At 32.8% G+C, this 23,085-nt stretch overlaps 2 protein-coding genes across 2 annotated transcripts; both read left to right on the top strand.

Moving 5' to 3' along the window:
* Positions 1,286-5,042, top strand: LOC109716987 (laccase-2). Its single transcript, XM_020242623.1, has 6 exons — positions 1,286-1,717; positions 1,912-2,063; positions 2,464-2,708; positions 3,000-3,128; positions 3,241-4,164; positions 4,595-5,042. Exons 1-6 carry the CDS (start codon positions 1,619-1,621, stop codon positions 4,723-4,725), a joined length of 1,680 nt encoding a protein of 559 aa, XP_020098212.1. The 5' UTR covers positions 1,286-1,618; the 3' UTR covers positions 4,726-5,042.
* Positions 7,385-12,173, top strand: LOC109717730 (putative glucose-6-phosphate 1-epimerase). Its single transcript, XM_020243618.1, has 10 exons — positions 7,385-7,553; positions 7,674-7,787; positions 8,463-8,576; positions 8,742-8,793; positions 10,170-10,307; positions 10,901-10,999; positions 11,102-11,199; positions 11,394-11,501; positions 11,605-11,686; positions 11,763-12,173. The coding sequence occupies exons 1-10, from the start codon at positions 7,471-7,473 to the stop codon at positions 11,826-11,828; spliced, it is 954 nt and encodes a 317-aa protein (XP_020099207.1). The 5' UTR covers positions 7,385-7,470; the 3' UTR covers positions 11,829-12,173.

Below are 23,085 nucleotides of genomic sequence, written 5' to 3'. Positions count from 1 at the left end.
TTATTAAATTATATACAAAGAAATCCAAGATGCTTTACCTAGGTTTATCGAATATTTACTTTAGTATTTTTTTAGTTTTAATTTTGTCACTGATTTAACGAAAAAAAAAAAATAGTTGAGAGAATAATAAAAATAAAAAATAAAACCACGGGAGTACTAAATTAATATATTTTAAACTATAAGGTACTAAAATAAAAAAAGTACGATATCATAAATGTAGTATTTGAAATTTTTTCTCCTTCAAACCAAAAAAAAAAATTCAAAGAAAGAAAATGGGAAAAAGAAAGAAAAAGTTAAAAAATCTCTCCACCCGGCCTGTCCCTATAGGTCCCATGGATACGCAAAGCTACAATGAACATAAACAAATGTACTGAAGCGACCCATCATCTTCTAACAATCCCATGTACTCTTTCAAGTAACTCAATCCTCTCCCTCCAAGTGCAAGTACATCATTCTCCACTACACACACTATCTCTCTCTCTCTCTCTACTAAAACATAAAAATAGAACAAAAACAACATACTGTTTCTTTATCTTAACGATAAAGCTTAACAACTGTTGAGTTATATATTGGCCAAACATACCTCTCAACCCTATTATGCCGTTACCATGAAACTTTAAACCCTCTACACGCTCACTTCTCTCTCTCTCTCTCTCTCTCTCTCTCTCTCTCTCTCTCTCTCTCTTTTGTAAATATTAAAACCGTCTAAGTGGTGTTTGGTTTCTGAAAAAAATATGAAATATTATTTTCCAGGAAGAATTTTTCTATACTTTCTATAATTTTGCTGTTCGGTTAAAAAAAATTGAAAAATAAAAAAACTATTTTTCATAAAATTTGGAGAAAAAAAATTATCAATTTTCACAGTTCATCTATTTGTTCGTATACCATGAATTCATCGTTTTGTCACGCTTCGCATATTTTCAATTCAAAGGATCAAGTTTTGTGTAGAAAAAAATTATAGGTTATTGGATGGTAGGATTGAAATATATTGTGGAAAAGATATATAATTGATGCTTTTATTTTTTAACCCTTAGATCAATGCTTTTGACAATTTCTAATACTTGGAGTAATATATTATTCTACTTGAAGGACCATTAAATCTTAGAGGGGAGTACTATCATCTCGACCCTACAATTCTTAATCCAAAAATCAAAAAATCAGAAACACCAACTCTTTTATACTTATAGAAGTATAATAGTTCTACTTTATCTTCTAACAATAAATATATACTGGTGCTAAAATGAAACTATTTTAAAAGTTTAAGGACAACCAACTAATATCGAATTTGAAAGTTCAATGTCCAAAATGAAACTAAGTTACAGGACTAGTAGTGGTGCAATTAATTTACCTAATCCTTTAAAATATTTCTCCTTCTACTCTTTTTAAGGTCTCCATCACAATTCCCTTCCAAGCATCAGCTCAACCTGTAGGAAGTTCCTACCTAAAAGGAAAATCCCCCCACCAAACTATTTTTATCTCCCTTTAACAAACTGATTGTGAAAAGCCCAAAGCCCTGGGCATATAAGAACCCCAATGCCCCAGCTAACATGCTCATATATCCCACCACCAACATTAATCACTTGTTGGAGACCCTCTTCAATCCCACAACTCACAGCAGATGGCTTTCTCCTTCCATGATCTTCTCCTGCTTGCCAGCTTTGCTGCTTTTGCTCTTCTGCTTCCTGCTGAAGCTGATGTAAAAAGCTACCAATTTGATGTGAGTAGTGCAATTGCCATTAAGGCCTCATTTGGCCGATCGAGCTCTCGAGCGCGTTACTGTACTTAACTGTAGTCTGCAGAAACTCATTGAGCTTGAACTCCCGACGACCGCAGTTACTGGACCAAATAGGCCCAAATTTGTTGGCAATAGCGCAACTTTTTTATTAAATCTCTTTTATTTTTTTGTGGCAGATTGTTGTGAAAAATGTAAGCAGGTTGTGTCACCCTAAACCGATCGTCACCGTCAACGGTAGGTTTCCCGGGCCGACAATCTATGCTCGAGAAGGCGATAGAGTGATCATCAATGTTACGAACTATGCGCAGTTCAACATGTCCATTCATTGGTAGGCATTCAATTCAAAATGTTTGAGACACTTTCTATAGCAATCAACGAAAACACAATCATCGATTATTTCACATGATATCAAGATATATCTTAGTAAAAGAAAATTTCACCCACTCAATCAATTCATTTAGTATAATAGTACTTTCTCGATAACTAAAAAATATTTGAGTTTTAACATATTTCTTACTATGTGATTGTAGATGGAACGGAAAAATGTAATCACTTTCAAATAATTTCTTTTTCTTCACCAAATAACGAAACAGAATAAAATTCAGCCGAATTCTTCTCATCCCGTGTTTATTAAATTATATTTTGATTTGGTGCCAAACGAAGCGTAAATCTCTGTGTACTCATTGAAAAAATTGTTTATGTTGGTTTACGTGTGCGTAAAACTGCAGGCATGGAATGAAGCAATTCCGCAACGGATGGGCGGACGGGCCGGCGTACATAACGCAGTGCCCGATCCAGACGGGTTCGAGCTACGCATACGACTTCAACGTGACGGGGCAGAGGGGCACGCTGTGGTGGCACGCCCACATTCTGTGGCTGCGCGCCACCGTCCACGGCGCCATCGTCGTCATGCCCAAGCAAGGCGTCCCCTACCCTTTTCCCCAGCCCCACGGAGAAGCCGAGCTCGTACTAGGTCAGTACCACTGGCTCATCAGATTGTGAAAAAATTGCACTACATACATTAAAAAAGTACGATAACAAAATAACTTATTTGTTTCAGTAAGTAATATCATATTGCATCTATCGCAACAAATAGATTAAGTTATAATTTCACCTGTTCCGTTATGCCGAGTTCTTTTCAATGGTGAATTAGCGTCTATTTGATCTGGCCAATTAAACAGTCTAAATACAATTTGTTGTTGAATCTTTTAAATAATTTTACAAAATTTGAATCTTTTAAATAATTTTTGGTGTGACTTTGTAGGGGAGTGGTGGCACCACGACGTGGAAGCAGTGGAGAAGCAGGGGAACATGCTTGGGTTGCCACCCAACATGTCGGATGCGCACACCATCAATGGAAAACCTGGGCCCCTTTTCCCATGCTCCGAGAAGCGTACGTACGATCATTTATTTTATTTTAATTTATTTTATTTCGAGTTTCTTTTTTAATACGAAATTATTAGAGAGATCAAAGAAGAAATTTTGAATAGTTACTTATTGTTCAGATACATACGCGTTAGAAGTCGAATCGGGCAAAACGTACCTCCTCCGAATCGTCAATGCTGCACTCAACGACGAGCTCTTCTTCGCGATCGCAGGCCATAACATGACGGTCGTCGAGATCGACGCGGTCTACACCAAGCCCTTCGCCACCGACGCCATCCTCATCGCGCCGGGCCAAACCACAAACGTGCTAGTGAAGGCCGACCGGTTGCCCGGTCGGTACTTCATGTCGGTCAAACCCTTCAACGACGCCACGATTCCGGTCGACAACAAAACCGCCACCGCCATTCTCCAATACAAAGGCGTCCCGAACTCCGTGCTTCCGACGGTGCCTCAATTGCCGCAAACCAATGACACGAAATTCGCTACGAACTTTCTCGCCAATCTGAGAAGCTTAAACTCTCAAGAATACCCCGTGAACGTGCCGCTCAATGTCGACCGGCATCTTTTCTACACAATCGGCCTCGGCGTGAACCCGTGCCCGACTTGTCTGAATGGGACGCGGCTCACGGCGTCGCTAAACAACATCACATTTGTCATGCCCCAGATCGGACTGCTACAAGCACACTACTTCGACATAAAGGGAGTGTTTCGGCTCGACTTTCCCGATAAGCCCTTGGCGGCGTTCAACTACACAGGCGCACCACTCACCGCGAATCTCGGGACGTCCCTGGGGACCAGGCTCAGCAAGATTGCGTTCAATTCGACCGTTGAGTTGGTGTTGCAGGACACGAACCTACTCTCGGTCGAGTCGCATCCCTTCCACCTTCACGGCTACAATTTCTTCGTCGTCGGTACGGGGTTCGGGAATTTCGACCCTGCGAAGGATCCTGCCACGTACAATTTGGTCGATCCGCCGGAGCGGAATACGGTCGGAGTTCCCGCGGGGGGTTGGACTGCGATCAGGTTTCGAGCCAACAATCCAGGTGAGGAGACAAAAACCAGCTCAAGAAGTATAAAATAATTTAATATAAAAATGAAATTATATTATTAATTTATAATAAGTCTAGAAATTTCAATCTAACCTCGAACAAAATAATAAAAAAAAAAGGAAAATTGAACTCAGACATCACATGAGTCTAGAAAAAAAAAAAAACGAAAAGAACCGAAAATACATACTACAAATTCAGATATGGAAAAAAGAAATTTTATTAGAGTCGGCGCATTTTCAACTTATAACTAAAAATTCGCTTTGTATCTGCTAAAATCTGCTCTGCGCATCTCAGTGGCTATAAATTACTAAATTCTTTTTTTTTTTTGGAAGAATAGGCTAGATTCGTATATAGTTGCTCTTGCATGAACTAATTCTTCTACATCCATCATCTACATGAACTAAAATGGCTAAAACCATTCCAGGTGTTTGGTTCATGCATTGCCATTTGGAGGTGCACACAACCTGGGGATTGAAGATGGCTTTTGTTGTGGAGGATGGAAATGGGCCAGAAGAATCAATCTTAACCCCTCCAAAGAATCTCCCACCTTGCTGAATTGTAATTAGTGGATGGGGTGGATTCATGATTGAGGTTTTAATTTTAATTTGTCCCTGCAAAAATGGGGGAAAAAGAAAAAGTTGCAGGGGATTTGATCAATTTGTGTGAGTGATGAGGTCTCAAAAGATCTTGTGTAATCTGATGGGGATTTGTTTTAGGGCTTTTGGGTATCAGGCCCTTTGTGTGAATAATATGCCCTTGTAAGTTTGTGGGCAATAATTGTATTAACCAACATCTGTTTTTTGTTTTTTTTTTTGGTTCTTCATTGTTGTACACCATCAAATTAATATGTAAACATTGTATTTTCATGTGAATGTTGCAAATTGAAGATTAAAATAAATTTTAGTTGCTGAAATGTGAGGATTTTTTTTTTAGGGAAATCGCCCCAGAGCAAAAATTCACTTAAACAAAATGAGGCGATACAAAATTAAGAAAGTCCTGAAAAGAGAATCACACAGTACATTTTTCGCTAGATAAATCTCAATTAGCTTGTTGATCAGCTTACATGGCATTTTTGGAGAAGCAAGAATTCCATTCAAAAAAGAAAACGTGACATTCGTCGATGAAAGACTAAAGCGTTTTGAGCTTTATTGTAGCGCCCCAAGTAAATGACTCAGATTGGTCAGATCTGAAGTGGATCGCTTTAATAATCAATGCTGAGTCCGAAAATATCTAAATTCATTCTCCTGGGAAAGTACCCAAGAGAAATTTGATTGCTTTCAACACTGCTTCAATTTCAATGAATTGAGTTGGATTTGTAGTTTCAGAGGGAGAAGGTTCCAATATTGGCCAAACTCTCTTCTGTGATTTCTCCTGCTACAAATATGAGTTGATTTTTCCATATTTTGAATAAATAAAAAGTAGTAGTTCATGCTTGGATAACAGAATAAGTTATCCAAAAATAACTTATCCCGAAAATAAAAAAAATTTATTCGCTATGACTGTGTTTAGATGCTGGAATGAGTTAGTCAAGAATAATTTATTCAGTATTACGATTTTATAGTATGATTGTAACTTATAGGTAAAGAGTTTGATTTTTTGCTTCAAATATTTTGCTATTTATGATTTGATATAATAACATATTTTATCTACGAGATAACTTATTCTATTCTGAAAATTTAACTTGAAGTCCGAATATGATATTTTATTATAAATATTTTATCATACTTCTTCTTAATTAAATATACAATGTTTTTTAGCCAAATAAAGAAAATATGCGAAATAACATATTTATTCATTCACATAGAGCCTAATAGCATGATTATGAGCAAGGAGTTTGATTATTACTTTTTAAAAAGTCTTGATATTCGTAATTTGATAGGATAACATATTTACCAATAATGTGATTTATTTTATTTCGAAAAAATATCTTGAATACCAATATAATATTCTATTCTACATATTTGAAATTGTACAATATTTTTTAGCAAATAAAAAAATATATGACACAATATAATTATGCATCCCAACAGGGATCTAATTAAATATTACGTACTCGTTAATTAATTACCACATCATTAAGTAACTAGAAAAATAATTTCAAACAAAATGTCCGTGCATCCAGATAAACATAAATTAATTTAGTACAATATTCTGAAATTATAAATAAGATATATCCCTGTTTACTCAATATATATATATTCTAAAATTATAAAACTTTATAAAATATATCCCTTTTGCTGTTTTGAAATACAAAAAACAACATGAAAAAACTTTGTGAAATTGGATACAAATCCTCTCCTCTTCTTTACCACTCATCCACACGGCATATCCCACTATCATCCCGGAATAAAACTCTTGCTAAAAACATAAAGTCGGCATTCTCTCCCAAGTCCCATCAAGTTGCCGACTCCAATTCTTTGTGTTTCGATTAAAAATGTATGGTCCCCAACCTATATTCTAAGGATAATTGCTATATATAAAACTTCAAAAATATTTAATTTATCTTCACTTTTTTTTCCAATATAATCGTGATATGTTTCTCCGTTATTCAGAAATATTTCTACAGTTACCATCCGTTAAGTTATTTCAAGTTAAACGTGAGTTAAATGTCTAGCAGAATAAAAAAAATTAATATACATCTTTTGCCCTTAACTTAAGACTTAAGGATAAATTAAAAAAGTTAGTGATGATAAAAAGAAAATACTTTTTTTTGTTCCTAACTTAAAAATAAATTAGAAAAGTTGGTGATAGTAGAAAAGTGTATTTAAAAAGACAAAAAATCAAAATACTTCTTTTATCTCTAACTTAAGGGCAAATTAGAAAAGTTGATCATGTTAGAAAGATATATTAAAAGAGCAAAATAGTAATTTTACAGAGATAACGGCTATTGCCAACAGTTTATTAATAGAGTTTAACTCTAAAAAGAATATTTTTAATATTAAAAAAACTAAAAATATAAAAAAAATATTTTTAATATTAACCTTCTAAAAAAGATAAATTAAAAAATCAAAAATATTTCACGGATATATAAGCAATTGCCCTATATTCTATGTTCAAATGGCTCCCTTGAACTTTTAATTTTCTTGCTTTATTTTTAATCTAAAAATACGGTAAAAGGGCCTATTCAAAATAGAATATAGTTGAGGGGATTTCCAACAATTTTACCTACTTTTTTTTTTTTTTTTTTTTTTTTTGAGGGATTGAGCTTCATAATAGTGAACAACAAAGGTCTAAGCTTTATAGCTCAACGACCCCTCCGTGCTCGAGGAGGCTCCTCAATTCTCCAAACCCAGGTCGATAATGGCGTCGAGCGTCTCCATTTCCTCTTCCTCCTCCTTCAAAACCCTAACTCTCTCCAACCCAAACTCCCCGCGCCATCGTAGGTACGCAAACCCTTCGTGATTCGGCAAGCAATTACCCTTATTTCTATTGCAATCGGATCCATTTTGTTATCATATTCCTATAAAGATTGAAGCATTACCTCTTGGTTCGTTCTCGCGCAGGCGATTTGGGATCGCTTATGCGAGCTTGGGGCAAAAAACTTTGGCTCCGGGTGTTAAGATCTCCGAAGGAAACGGGGGGCTCCCCAAGGTCGATTTGAGCTCACCTAATGGCAGGTTAATCTCTTTCATTTGCTTTAATTTGGTGATTTGGGGATTAGGGTTTTGCTTCATAGGGGATAGTTTACGCAATCACGGTTTAAAAATGGCTCCTTTGTGTGTGTGGAGGGAGAGGTGTTGCATTGGAGTGTTGAGGTCAAATTGGGACTTTTCAGTTGAGTGTGAAGAGTTTAGAAGTAAATTAAATGACTTTTTAGGATAACAGTTATATAGATTAGAGATTTAAAGTTTAAAGTTCTTCGGATAATGTATCTTGTTCTTTCTCCATTATTGTTTTGCTTATTGCCCTCGAGAGGATTCGGAGAGTAGCTTACACTACTGTGGAGTGAGACTGAGTTTAGCAATAATACTTATATCGCTGGATTTACACTTAATTCCACACACAAAAAAAAAAACTTACTTTTCAGTCACAAGGTTTGAATTCTTATTGCAGTCAATTTTTTCTTTCTTGGCTTAACAATTGATGTAGGGACATGAAACTTGTAAATACCAACAGATTACCTCTGTTTTCCTCTTATTTCTACATGAATATCGAACCTATAACCAAACAAAAATGTGTATAATCCCCGATAGGTATAAGGGGATTTGATCCTATTTTTCTCTTTTCGCATGATAGCCATATACCTTAGCTTTCTTGAAGAGTTGATGGTTGCTATCTTAGTTTTTATGCAGTGAAGCTGAGATCTATCTGTTTGGAGCTTGCGTCACATCTTGGAAGGTTCCGAATGGCAAGGACCTCCTATTTGTTCGACCGGATGCAGTGTTCAATGGGAAGAAGCCTATCAGGTTATACAAATTACTAGTGGCAAGATAAATGTTACTTCATATTTACACGAACTAGTTCACAAATGTAGTTTGAAAAAGCTACTCATCTGCATTTTAATCAAATCGTTATCAGTATTGAATTCTCCTTTTGACCTGACTTATTTGTTAATTTTTGTTTGGAACCAGTGGAGGAATCCCACATTGCTTCCCACAATTCGGTCCTGGTCCTATGCAGCAGGTATATTTGCATCTTTCATTGTTTAACTGACTCTGAGCTACATTTAGCTAAAGGGTGATTGCTTGTTTTAGGTTGCCGGTCAGAATCATTTCAAAATAGGTCATCTTTAGAATGCGAACTTACATTTTGGGATGCTGGTATATGGAATGATTCTATGTACTATTTTTGATGCTGACAATTTGTTTATGGCTTTTTCCGTAAAATGCCGAGTGCTTTTCAANCTCTAATTTCGACTATATTTTTCTTTCTATTTTTTTAATTATGCTCTCTCTCTCTAACTTATACTCTCTCTCTCTCTTTTCTAAAAAGATGTTGAAACTTTTGATAACATTATCTAAAATTAAATGAATAAATAAATTAATTAATTGTATATTTTTTGTAATATTAAATAACATGGCTAATAAATATTACCGTGCGAACCAAACACAGGAATTCCACATTCTTAGTAATAGGATGAATAGGAATAAGATTCTCGGATATCTTTTATTCCTAGTAATCTTTCATAATGCGAACCAAACGCACCCTTTCTGTAAAATGCCGAGTGCTTTTCAAGCCATATGGTAAAGATTATTGCAATGCAAGTTGCCAAGTGCTCCAGTTAAGGGGGCTACAACTGTTATCGTACTAAGATTCTCCAAAGTTCTTCCTCCCAACATATGCAGCCATTAAGCTGGTCATGAGCTCAAGCACCTCTTGTTAGTAGAAGCTCAGCTAATCTCTGCTTCATGACTAATTTGTTTGTTCTCAGTAACAATGTCAGCTGAAGTCGATGTAATCCCAGCTTCTTATATACCTCAGTCTTTTCAGTTACCGCCATACCGTCATTAATGACCTTAAAATTGTTGGTTTGGATTATTATTATTATTATTATTTTACCTGTCTCATTTTTTCGCTGATCCTCTTATATGGCCAGTCTGTAAATACATATTGGCTTTATTGCTATCTTTAGCATTTTGTATTAAGCCATAAAGTAATGCATTGTCATGACTCATGAACACTCCCAAACGAATTCTTTCCTTCATCCATTCATGTCTTGTTCCATCTGGGGATCGACAGAACAAACCATATACAAGCCAATTCGTTGAGTAAACCATGCAATTAACAATATTCCAACGTCCAAACTAATGGAGCTTCACCTGGATCCAGAATTTCTAATCATGTACAAAGCTAACACGATTTAACTGCACTTGGATTCAGAATTTCCAATCAAGTACATAGGTAAGTTAGGTATAAGTTAGGTAGGGTTGGACTAAGTTGACGTATGTCATCAATTGTGCCTTACATGCTTGCTTACTTGGTTTTAGCATTTCTTGAGGTGCTTGCCCCTATCCTTAATCTTTCTTATTAAATCAGAGTTTTCTTCTGCTTTTTGATAGCATGGATTTGCAAGGAACATGAATTGGTCTATTGCTGACTCTGAAGTCAGTGAGGGAGATCCAGTTGTGACTTTGGAACTAAAAGATGACTCCTATAGTCGCTCAATGTGGGATTTCAGCTTCCAAGCTTTATACAAGGTTAAATTACTTTTACATTTCACGCTTTCAATTGTTCATTAATTTTTTAGAAACTATTTGCTGTAGTACTCAAACACATTTTATGAAATTGCTCTTAAATTCTGCGTGCTGTATTAACAGATAACAATTTTACTACGTTCAATTTCATACTACCGTTCTGTTTGAAGCTCTTTTGATGCAAACAAAGTCGGGAAATCTTGTCACTCTAATACACACGGTTACAAAACTTTCTTCATCATCTCACGATAATTCTTCTTTCTTCTTTTTTCCGCCAGTATACACTGCACTAAAATTCCATGTTTGTTAGTTTTTCCCCTTAAGTTGTTTCAGCTTTCACACACACACACACAGAGACACACACACACATACACAAAAAGAAGAAGAAGATGATGATGATGATGATGATGATGATGATTATGTTCGCTATGTTGAAAATGACTTGCATGAAGACGGCTGGGATATACTTGTGGTTGCTTTTACCACTGCTGTGTTTACTTACTAACTTGGATATGCTTATTTCTTTCTGATGCTTTCATTTCCATCTTATTTACTATGTTTTGTTACTTAACAGCATATCGGGAATTGTTATGTAGGTGACTTTACACTCAAAGAGTCTGTCGACAACCCTAACTGTAACAAATACGGACAAGAAGCAATTATCGTTTAGCACAGCGCTCCACACTTACTTCCGTGTAAGAACTATTTAAACCTCAACTTTCCTTCAGTCTTTATATTTTAATATTTCAAAATTTTGAATTCTTCATTGCCATTTTTTCTTTTCAATTCTTGTTCAGGCATCTATAACTGGTGTATCAGTGAAAGGTCTGAAGGGCTGCAAGACTCTAAACAAGGATCCAGACCCTTCTAATCCTCTCGAGGGTACGGAGGAAAGGTCTGTATAACTTTCCTTTCTGTTTGCTCTCTCTAAAATTTCTCAAAAAAAACCTTTAATTATCCAATGCCCAACGAGCCGATGCAAGTGACCATTTTTCTATTTTGTGTCTTCTGAATTCTCAATTTCCCTGTAATTCATGACGAGCAATCGCATTTACTTGGAAGAGCTCACCAACTTGATCGTTGATGCAGGGACGTTATTACCTTTCCCGGCTTTGTTGATTGCGTTTACCTCGATGCGCCTAATCAGCTCCACCTAGACAATGGATTGGGCGATGCAATCACTATCCAAAATACGAAGTACCTATTATTCTTTTCACTTCAAAACTTTTTAGTTGTCTCCCTTCTCATTACTTCGATTAAGGCTACTCAACATTGATTTTTGCTTTCATTGCCTATGTAGCTGGTCGGATGCAGTTCTCTGGAACCCGTACTTGTCGATGGAATCTTGCTACAAAGATTTCGTCTGTGTGGAAAATGCTAAGGTAGTAATGTTAAATACACTATTACTCACCATTTCATTGAATGTCGCACACTGATGTGGACGTAATACAATTTCAGATAGGAAAGGTCCTCCTAGAGCCTGAGCAAACTTGGATTGCCGAGCAGCGGATCGCTACAAGCTGAAGCTGTGCCAGAGAGCTCGTGCCGTGAAGTAAACAGAAAAAAAAAAGATGGTTTTCATTTCGGATAATCCCCATCGTATGTGAGATGTTTGCTTATTGTGGGAAATTAATAAGGGAGATAGATGTCTTTTACTAAGAAATACATGAATCTGCGCGCTCTCTTGTTAATGTAGTTTTGAGTTATTCGTGTTGTATATTATAATGACATTTTAATCATCCGCGTAACCCCGAAAACAAAGGAAAAGAATTCGAAAGCTCCATTTTATCTTTTGTTGTGGCAATGACACTTTGTAGCTTAATTTGTATATATTTTCAGGAACTTGGGCTTCTTTTTGAATTCTCATTACTTCTCTTGTTGACTGCTACTTGTTAGTTTCTCATGCAAAAGTCTAAAAAGTTTACAGAGGCATCTGTTTCTTTATAAACAGGTAGCTTTTATTTCCTTGCAAGTAATGGGGATAAGCATATTAGATTGGCTACTGAACTAGCAAAATTTCAGTACATTTTTTGCATTAAACTCTTTGAATTTGTTTTCCTTCAATTAGGTCTCCCAATCAAACTCGATTTAACTTTCTAATGAAGTAATGGTATAATAATTTAACTTTCTAATGAAACTTAAAAGCAACTGAATTTTGGGAAAGGGTTTAGGCCATCTAATTGAATTGGGCCAAAGTGTGCTGCAGCAACTGAAGAAAATCAGGTATCAACTGCTTTTGGGATAAGCTACAACAATGATCAATTTGGGCATTGCTAATCATGGGCAAAAGCTTGAAGGGTGGAATAGGAAGCTCCATTAGCCATCAACCATTAGTAGTTAAACCAAATTTACAATTTCAACAGCTAACAAAATATTTCAAACTATAAATTCAAATAATATTTAATTTAATTGTTGAAAATAAGGTAAATTAAGGGAATTGGAAGCTAGAGGATGTCAATTCAAACAAAAAAAAAAAGAAAAAGAAAAAAAGTTGAGAAACCTATCTCAAAGAAACATAAAGATGAGCAAGTCCTTGCACAATTCTAACTTTCGTCTTTCCCCATGCCCTCTTCATTTTTCATTTTTTTTCCCCTTATGATTTCCCTATCCTGTATTGCTGTATCATATATATAATATATATATATATATATAGAGAGAGAGAGAGAGAGAGAGAGAGAGAGAGAGTAGGGCTACTATACTCTTATGAGTATAGAGCCCTTTGTACTTATAAGTTGTTTTCGATGTTAGGACTTCCGAATCGACGATCCACTCCGTTAAATATAATCTAAAATATTTGAAACTTTTACAAAATAAATTTCGTAATTTTTCNACGGCGTAAAAGAATCGGAATCGTTTGAATTTTTGATAAAAAATTCTATTCACTATCTAGATAAAAATCAATGACTCTAATCTTAAATTAAAGGATCCGATCATCCATTTTTAGGACGTCATTCGATTTTGACCATTCATTTTATACCCACTTGATGGACTTTATTATGATTTCGAAAAATTACGAAATTTATTTTTTAGAAGTTTCAAATACTCTAGATCATATTTAATGGAGCGGATCGTCGATTCAAAATCTCCATCATCGAAAACGATCTATGAGTACGAAGGGCACTGTACTCATAAGATATAGTAGCCGGACTCTATATATCTATATAGATATATAGAGTCCGGCTACTATATCTTATGAGTACAGTGCCCTTCGTACTCATAGATCGTTTTCGATGATGGAGATTTTGAATCGACGATCCGCTCCATTAAATATGATCTAGAGTATTTGAAACTTCTAAAAAATAAATTTCGTAATTTTTCGAAATCATAATAAAGTCCATCAAGTGGGTATAAAATGAATGGTCAAAATCGAATGACGTCCTAAAAATGGATGATCGGATCCTTTAATTTAAGATTAGAGTCATTGATTTTTATCTAGATAGTGAATAGAATTTTTTATCAAAAATTCAAACGATTCCGATTCTTTTACGCCGTTAAACTAACAATTATTTCATACCGGTCATTAAAAATTATCAATTTTGAGATCTTTTGATCATAAGGTAAATGATGTCAAAAAATTATTAAATTTGATTTATAAAGGTTTTAAATGCTCTAGATAACGTTTAATAATATGGATCATCGATTCGGAAACTCTATCATCGAAAAAGACTTATGAGTACGAAGGCAATCGTAATCGTACTCATAAGAGTAGCCGAACTATATATATATATCATTTACCTAGTGATTCGGAAACTCTAGTGCATTTGAAGTTTCTAGAAAACAATTTTTGCGATTTTTTGATATCATTTTCCTAATGATCGAAACGATTCAAAATTCATAATTTTTAATGGTTGATATCTGTCGTTTTCAAGTTTAACGGTGTAGAAGTATTCAAATCAGATGAAATTTTGATACAAAATTCTTTATACTATCTACAACAAGATCAATATTTCTGATTGAAAATTTTAGTGCTATATCACCACTTTTTATAGGATTTTTATTTTCAGCCGTTAAAAATTATTGATTTTGAATCCTTTCAATTGCTAGGTAAATGATATCGAAAAATTCCAAAAATTATTTTCTAGAAACTTCAAATACGCTAGATCAAGTTTGACGGAACTGATCGTCGATTCGGAAACTCCATCATCGAAAACGACTCAGGAGCACAGAGGCCTTTGTGCTCCTGAGAGCACAGCAGCACTGCTCTCTCTCTCTCTCTCTCTCTCTCTCTCTCTCTCTCTCTCTCTCTCTCTCTCTCTCTATATATATATATATATATATATATATATATATATATATATATAGTGTAGAGCTACTATGCTATCAGAAGTATAAAGGATTTGATGCGATTTGATGTTTCTAATTTTTTAATTTTTGGATTAAGAATTGTACGGTTGGGATGATTGCAGTCCTCCCTAGGATTGAGTAGTACCCCTTTAGTTGAGTGATCCCCACAGGATAATAGTATTAATCTAAAAGTTAGAAATGATTAAAAGGGCTAATCTAAGGGTCAAAAAATCGGAAGCACCAGATCCTCAATGCTTCCGATAGCATAGTAGCTCTACTCTCTCTCTCTCTCTCTCTCTCTCTCTCTATATATATATATATATATATAATTGAGCTTCTATGCTTTTAAAAGTACCAAGTTATTGGTGTTTTTAGATTTTTGGTCATTGGATTAAGGAAAATGCAATTAGGATGATGTGGGCTCCCTAGGGTTGAGTGAGTGGTTGGTTGTATAATATAATTTAACGATTGAAAATGATCATAAGAGTAGATCTAATGGTAAAAAATTTACAAGTATCAAATATTTGGTACTTTTACCAGCACAATAGCCCCAGCCTATATATAAAAATACAATTTTCAAAATAACTTATGCTTTCGGAGAAAAACTACTATTTTATATAATTTAACAGAATATACTAAATTATTGATGCATCACTTGCGGCTAATAATTTTTCTATCAACTTTCAAAGAGTGAGATACTGAAATCAGAATTATAGCAATATTAAATAATAAAATATGAACTTTTAAATTATATTTATTTACAAATAATTTATTATTTTGATAAGAACAATGCTACCTGTCCATTTATGATTAGAGCATAAATCTTGCTTCGTATATATCCAAGGGGTACTATTTTTTAAATAGTCATATAAATTATTTTTTTAAAATTAAACTCTTAAATGGATGAATACAAAATATAGATCCTATTTATCGAGTGTTCATTTTTATAGGGAGAGAGCAGGCCAGGAGAAATTCTACACTGTAACACTTACACCATGTCATTAATAACAAGCCAATCACATATCTATTTTTCAAATAAAAATATAATAAAAATATTTTTTATAATCATAATGGGACATTTATTTTTAAAAAGAAATATTTGATTGATTTTTTACGCTACGTCACCAATATATCAGGTGCATTCTAAAATTTTCCGCCTGCCAGAGAGTGGGGCAAATTTGGACGTTGGTTCACACGTGAGGAATGCAAACATTTTGTAAATGCAAGGGCCCAAGGAATTTGCCCTTTTGTATCATTTTCTTTATGTCTTTTTCAATGTTGATCAAAAATCTTTCTTTACTTTTTTACTTAGTTCTCGATTATTCCCATCGACACCTTCATTTTCTATATAAAATTACATAAAATTATTCTTATTTCTGGGAACAATCCAATTTTCATCCAAACACTATTTTTTTTATCCTCATACTTGTACCTATTTCTGTAATAACTAGTTCTTGCTTATACCCGAACCAAACGTTACTTTAAGACATAGACTTAGTTTTGAGAGGAAAAAACTTCACTGAGAAGCTTTTCAATAATATTTTGTTAAAAAATTATAAATCGTCATCAAATAAAATTTTTATTTCTCTCGAATCGTTGTAATTCTTTTCTCTAAAATTTAATTTTATATTTTTAGGTTTTAGTATTAAAAAATATCTAATGATTATTAGATGAGGTAAAATTAATAAGTAGCAGCAAATAAGAAGGCCCCGTTGAAGTATTATCCCTAATTTTAGAGCGATCCTAGTTGTACACTCAAAAGAAAAAAAATAGTATAAATTTGCGCTCTTTTATTCTAATAAAATAAAGGAAATCTGAAAAACTCTCTCTCCTAGAAAAGGGTTTTGAAGTTTGAAGATCAAAGAGTGTAAAATTTAAGATGTGTTTATTTTAATGGAAAGTGGAGATGAGTAAAATGATTTTTGGTCGTAAACGTCCAATTTTGTTATTTGGTGTATCATAACTTCATGTTCGATCGAAATTCAAACTCTCTAAAATATCGTAATTAAATTCGGAACACCCCAAGCGAAAGTAAATTACAATAATAATAATAACAATAATAATATTAGCTCATTTCTTACTCCTTCAATTTTAATGTCGCTCGCTTCCTACCAAATAGATAGAAGAACTATAAATCTTTAATTTTCCAGCTATAAAATAAATAGCAGAAGTAAAGTAATTTTTACTTGAAACTAATTCACCCACAAAGCATTTCTAAAAATATCTAGCTTTACAGTTTAAAAGACTTCTAATTTTTTAAAAGTAATTATTGTTATAAAATAATTTGAGATTTTTATTAAATCTATTGGTGATTTACTAAATTTAATAGTTTTTTTTAATTTTAGCTACTAAAATTAAATTTAATAGCACTTTTATTAAACTAAAATAAAATCTTTCATTTCCATCAAAAAAATTCGAATTTAAAAGTCAAACAATCCTAATTTGACCTACCTTAATGTAAACTAATTATAATTATATTCAATTAACAAAATATTCTCTCTCTAATTTCCATTAATGTAGCAACACGATCAACAGCAAATAAATTAAATGCTCAAAATATTCTTCTATTATTTAATGCCCTTGATTCCTCCGCATGTCACGGCCTCCACCAATTTTTTTCTTTTTTTAGAATAGCACTAGTCAAAAACATTTGCTTTAATATTTCTAGGGGCCCAAAAATTTTAAAATTATATTTAACTATAATTCCTTCTCTAAAACTCAAAAAATTTTAATAAAATTTGCTATTAAAAAAGATCAAACTTTTTTTAAAATTTTTTTGGATATTATAAAATATCAAAGCACAATAGCAGAAACCAAACTATGCGTAAAAAGTCTTTTTTTTTTAGAAAAAACTTCAAATATCACTCCGTAATTTCGCACTTTTTTATTTTAGTACTCTATAGTTTAAATGTATCAATTTAGTGTCCCGTGATTTTATTTTTCTCTCTTTATTATCCCTTTTATTAATTTTTTCATTAAATTAGGAACAAAGTTAAAACTAAAAGATATTAAAGTGAATATTCGATAAATCTATATGGGATATCTGAAAGATTTTTTTTATATATAATTAAAAGAAATATTAACGAAAGAACTGACGAAAAGAAAAAAATAAAATTATAAGGTACTAAATTGATATATTTTAAATCATTGAGTATTAAAGTGAAAAAGTGCGGGTAGGACTTAAAGTTTTATCCTTTTTTATGTTTTATTTTCTAATGACCTTTTCTCCAATATATATTATCGTACAAACTAAGCAAGCTAATGACACCTTAGCACGTCGTACGTATCTTAAAGCGATGGGAACAACGTTGCATGAGAGCGACGTAGAATTTTTAGCTTCTTTTTAGTACATCCCCGTCAACAACAATTAAACGCCTTTCGAAGTATGGTACAAATAATGTTCACCTAACTCGCCACAAAACATGGTGGGTATTAAAATGCCAAAAAATTCCCAAACAGGAACAAAAATAATTAGTTTTATTTGATCAAGAGAAATGTGGTTGGTTTGGCCCAAGATCTACATCAAGATTCGGGAATTGTCTTTATGATCATGGCACAAATTTAGGGCGAAAAATATATCTGATTAGATTCGAGTTCGAGTTAGAGTTCGAGTTCGAGTTCGAGTGAGACAATATACTCTTGCATTGTAGCACTGCTGTTTATTGACCCAAGCACGTTATGTTGGTGGGTCGCCCAAAAAATTTGACTCAATCCATCAATCTATTTATTTGTATAAAACTTAGCTGAACTATGAACTGTTTTGAATTGATTACTCAAACTTTTAAAATTTTAATTTTACTATTTAATCTTTTAATTTATTTGATTTGAGTCAATCAACCCTATTTGACTTTAAAATTTAAGCTAGCTACTAGTTTTAATAAATTTATAATTGTGAAATTTACATGAAGTATACTAAATAAATCTGTAAAGATAAACAATGCCTTTAAATTTTAAGGTCAAAGTGTCATTGACTGATTCAAATTAAAAAAATTGAAAAGTTGGATAGTATAATCATAATTTAAAAAATTAAATAATCAAATCAAAATAATTCATAATTTCAATAAGTTTTATATGTTTTTACCTTTATTTCATCTGAATCCTGATCTAACACCCGACCCAACTTGACATTAACCGACCCAAAAACTTAATAACCCCATTGGGTTATGTAGCAGATCAAAACCTAAACCATCTTTTTTTTTTCTTTCTTTCTTTTAAGAGTTTGTAGACAATGAACTCAAACCTGAGTTTCTTCATGAGTAAAAAGGTGTCACCTTTTTTCTTTTTCTTTTTTTTTTTGCATTTTTCTTCTTCTATCCCTCTCTCAAAATTCAACATTTCATTACATTTCTTTTTTATTTTTTATTTATGAAGAATTTAAATGAGAACATTCATTAATTTACCTGTAGTTTATCATCAAATGAAATTGAACTTTAAAACATTGTCCCCATCAAAACCAACCTAAGAAGATCAATTCAAGGGACTCCGCACATGATGTTTTGATCCAAAACGAAAAAAATGAATCGAAATCGAACCAGAACACATTGGGCCCCGAAAATGGCTCTCAACCGAGTACTCAACAATCCCCCGAGGGCCCCGACACATGCACCGAAATGCATGCACAGCAACTACAGTACCCTCGCTTGAATAATACTTTATCAAGTCGCACTAATATTACTAAAATAAAGCTTTAAATTAAATAATCCAACTGTTACCATCACAAGCTCAGTTCAAAGTGGTGTTTGGGATGTGAAAGCATTTTCTCAAATGTGGGGCATATGATTAAGATTATCTCCGCGATGGATCCACGCTAACAAACGCGTACGAATTTATTATTAATTACGCTGATTGAGTTTGCTTATTTAGTTAAGCACGTAGCAGTTGAAGCAAAAGCGAATGATTAACTCGGCAAAATCTCAGAGGCTTTGTATTTTGCCTTTAATTAGCAAGTTCTGGGCCAACCATATGTATATATGTATATGTATATGTGGGCCCTTTCATAAGTGAGAGTACAAGGAAATTACAAAACTGCCGCTAAATACCCTTTGAAATTTGAAAGGGGTATGTTAATGCACACCATGTGTGTTGAAATGGTTTAGTATAGAATGGTACAGAATAAAAGAATGGTTATGATTGGTCCATGTGATAGGAAGTAGGAGAAATGTTTTCTTAATAGAGTATGCAAAATAAAGCTATTTTGGGCTTAAGATATTCATCAGAGCTACTATACTATCGAAATTATAAAATGGTTGGTACTTCTAATCATTAGATTAATATTATTAATCAATGGAGACCACTCAATCCTAAGGAAACCACTTAATCCTAAGGGGACTGCTATCATCCTAACCGTAGAATTTTTGATCCAAGGGCTAAAAAATCGGAAGCACCAATTACTTTATACTTTTGATAACATAGTAGCTCTACACTAAGATATTTTAATAGATTTAATACTTAATTTTGAACTAGGTGGAAATAATTTAAATAATAAATAAATAAATAAATAAATGGTTATGATTGGTCCATGTGACAGGAAGAAGTAGGAGAGGTTTTCTTAATAGAGTATACAAATTAATTACGTTTTGGGCTTAAGATAATTTAATAGATTTAATGTGCAATTTTAAATTAGATGGAAAAAAATTAAACAAGATTAAATGCCTCGCGAGATTTGAACTCAAAACTTTAGAATCTTCTATTCTGGATGGCAAAACAGTAGAAAAAAAAAATATTGAATGAAAATGGTTCTTTATGAGAAACTATCTTATTAACTATTTATACAGTTTTGAGATTTGTATTATTCATATTATGAATGATAGATAAGACAATCTCATATTAAGAAAAATTTTCGTCAATTTTTTATTCAAAACACTCTGGTCAATGCGACAACTTAACACATTACCGAGTGATATTTTCATATTTTATATTTAATAAATTTACTTTTACTGTTTGCAAGTCACATTTTTTATCTGTAACTATACACAATGTCTGTAATATCCTTTTACATAAATTAATCAGTAAAATGCAAATTATATTTCTTAATGTGGAATGTAAATTATACATACATCTATCAAAAAAAACATATACATCTTTTCTAAATTTTTAATATTAAAAAATTTAAAAAACTGTGAAAATAATAGTACTTTGGATATAAAATTTACTTCAGTTTTTTTTTGATGTATGGCATTGTCCTTTTTGTTAAAAAAGGAAAAGAGAAGATGAATAGTAGTATAGTACTCTAATAAATGGATCCCATGGTGTTTGTCTCAACAAAAGTGGTTTAAACAGTACCAGAATTTGGCTTTTTTGATTAAAATTAATTATTAATTATTATATCGCAAGTACACGTACGAGAACGTTACCTTAATATATATATTTTTTTTCGGTAGTTTTTGTGATCTACCGTCACTTTTTTAATAAATTTTATAAAATTTTTTATAAACCTTAAAATTAAGAAGGTGTAAAATTTATATCAATATATAAGTGTATATATAGCTTTTTTTTTTTTTATAGAGAGAGAGACTGGTATGTTTCTGAAAGTACGGAACGTGATTTGGATATTTTTACACCGTTAAATTTGCAAACGGCTCACTACGGCCATTAAAATTATTAATTTTGAAACTCTTCGATCACTAGACAAATGATATCGAAAAATCACAAAATTTATTTTTTAAATACTTCAAATACTCTAAATAAAATCTAACGAAGTCGATTGTCAATTCGAAAGTCACAGCATTAAAAACAACTTAAAAGCACGAATGACTCCGTATTTCTAGAGGTCACTCTTTTTTCATATATAATTTGGAGATATTATTGCCTATGCTGTAGCAGAACAAAAAATTAATGAGGACCAGCCTAAGCATCTTCAAGTTTAAGTTAATAGACAACGAATTAAGCAGTTTTATTTTTGTGACGATTCTTACTAATTTTTTGTACTAATATACTCTAGTTTCAACTTATGCACAGCTTTGTTACATCTATCAATTTTATCTCATATTTCAAATTTCATCATTAAATAAAAATCAATTCGTCCTAAAAATTAAAGTGTGTTGGTACAATTGGATATTGGAGGTTTAATGGTAATAAAGATAGAATGAATGATTAATTGGTAGATTATGATAAATGAGATCAAATGCAACAATAATAACTTCTCCATATTATGTATCAAAAGTTCTTTTTTTCATATTCGGCCTAGTTTTTATCTTTGCTAAGTCGTACAATCTTTAGTTCTACATACAAATAAAAAATTTCACAAGCTTCTGCTTCAAATAAAAAGTATTCATAAATCTTAATACAGTTCTCTTAATAAGACCACACAAATATTATTTTATTAAATAATACTATACTATACAGTAAAATCAAACAAATCCACAAATTTACCCAAAAAAAATGTACCTTTTTTTTGTAGGCAAAAAGAGAAATTTTACGGGCTATGAGTACACACACACTTTTTTTCCGTATACATGCATTGCCCCATTACATCTACACCACCACCTAAAGAAATAAAAACTTTTTTGTACCTTTGCGTATTCGCACCTCCACCTTAGCATTACGACGTGCACGGTCGCAACCATTTTTTAATTACGTACAGGACAAGTTCTGTTGCTTAACATCAATTGCGATGATCATGCATGCTTTGATGTCGCATTCTCAAAGGGCCTACAAATTCATGCAATTAATAATGTACGTGTTTCCATCAACTTCAATTCATTCCTAATTTTTCATCGGCTAGCTAAATGCCTTACGTAGGACTAACAATCTAATTCGCTATTCGTAAGCAGTTCGCGTTTGATTCGCTAATACAGAAGTCGTCGAAGATGATGTGAATTTTGCAACTTGATTATTTAACGAGCTAACTCGCGCTCGACTTGCTTATTAAGCAAACGAACATGAGCCTCACTCGTATTCTGCTTGTTGACAGTTCTAACGTTATTCTGACTTTCGTTTATTTGCAGAGATAACCAACCTAAACTTTTAAAACTTTAGATTTATGGTCCAAACTTTTAAAATTTTACAATTAGCTACATAAAATGTATGTTTTATCAATTTAAAATGATTAATATTAGCTAATTGGTCGAGAAACAATGCAGAATGCATGCTAACAATGTAATGAAATTGATCAAACTTATCGTATGTAATCAATTTTCAAGAAATCAAATGCTAAATAGTAAGTTCTATATTTTGAGGTTGAATTATTTGATATCAAAATGGCCCTTCCACATTTCGGGCATGTGCATTTTATTATTTATTGATCATGTGGCTAATAGTAATTACTTCAAATTGTTGAAGTACAAATCTAGCTAGGCGGTCAAATGCTTAATCTTAAAAGTTTAGATTAAAAACATATGACATTTTAAAAATTAAGATCGGCTACGTGCGAACAAGCAAAAGTTTGGATAATTTTGATGCATTTAACCAATTTTTGAAAATAAATTTTATTTCTAAAGTAACATGTAAAATTCTCCTTCAAGTTATAGGTATTAAATTAATTCCCACCATGAAAGTT

The sequence above is a fragment of the Ananas comosus genome, linkage group 11 (assembly GCF_001540865.1).
Source record: "Ananas comosus cultivar F153 linkage group 11, ASM154086v1, whole genome shotgun sequence".
Lineage (NCBI taxonomy): Eukaryota > Viridiplantae > Streptophyta > Magnoliopsida > Poales > Bromeliaceae > Ananas > Ananas comosus.
This window is presented reverse-complemented; position numbering and strand designations above follow the sequence as displayed.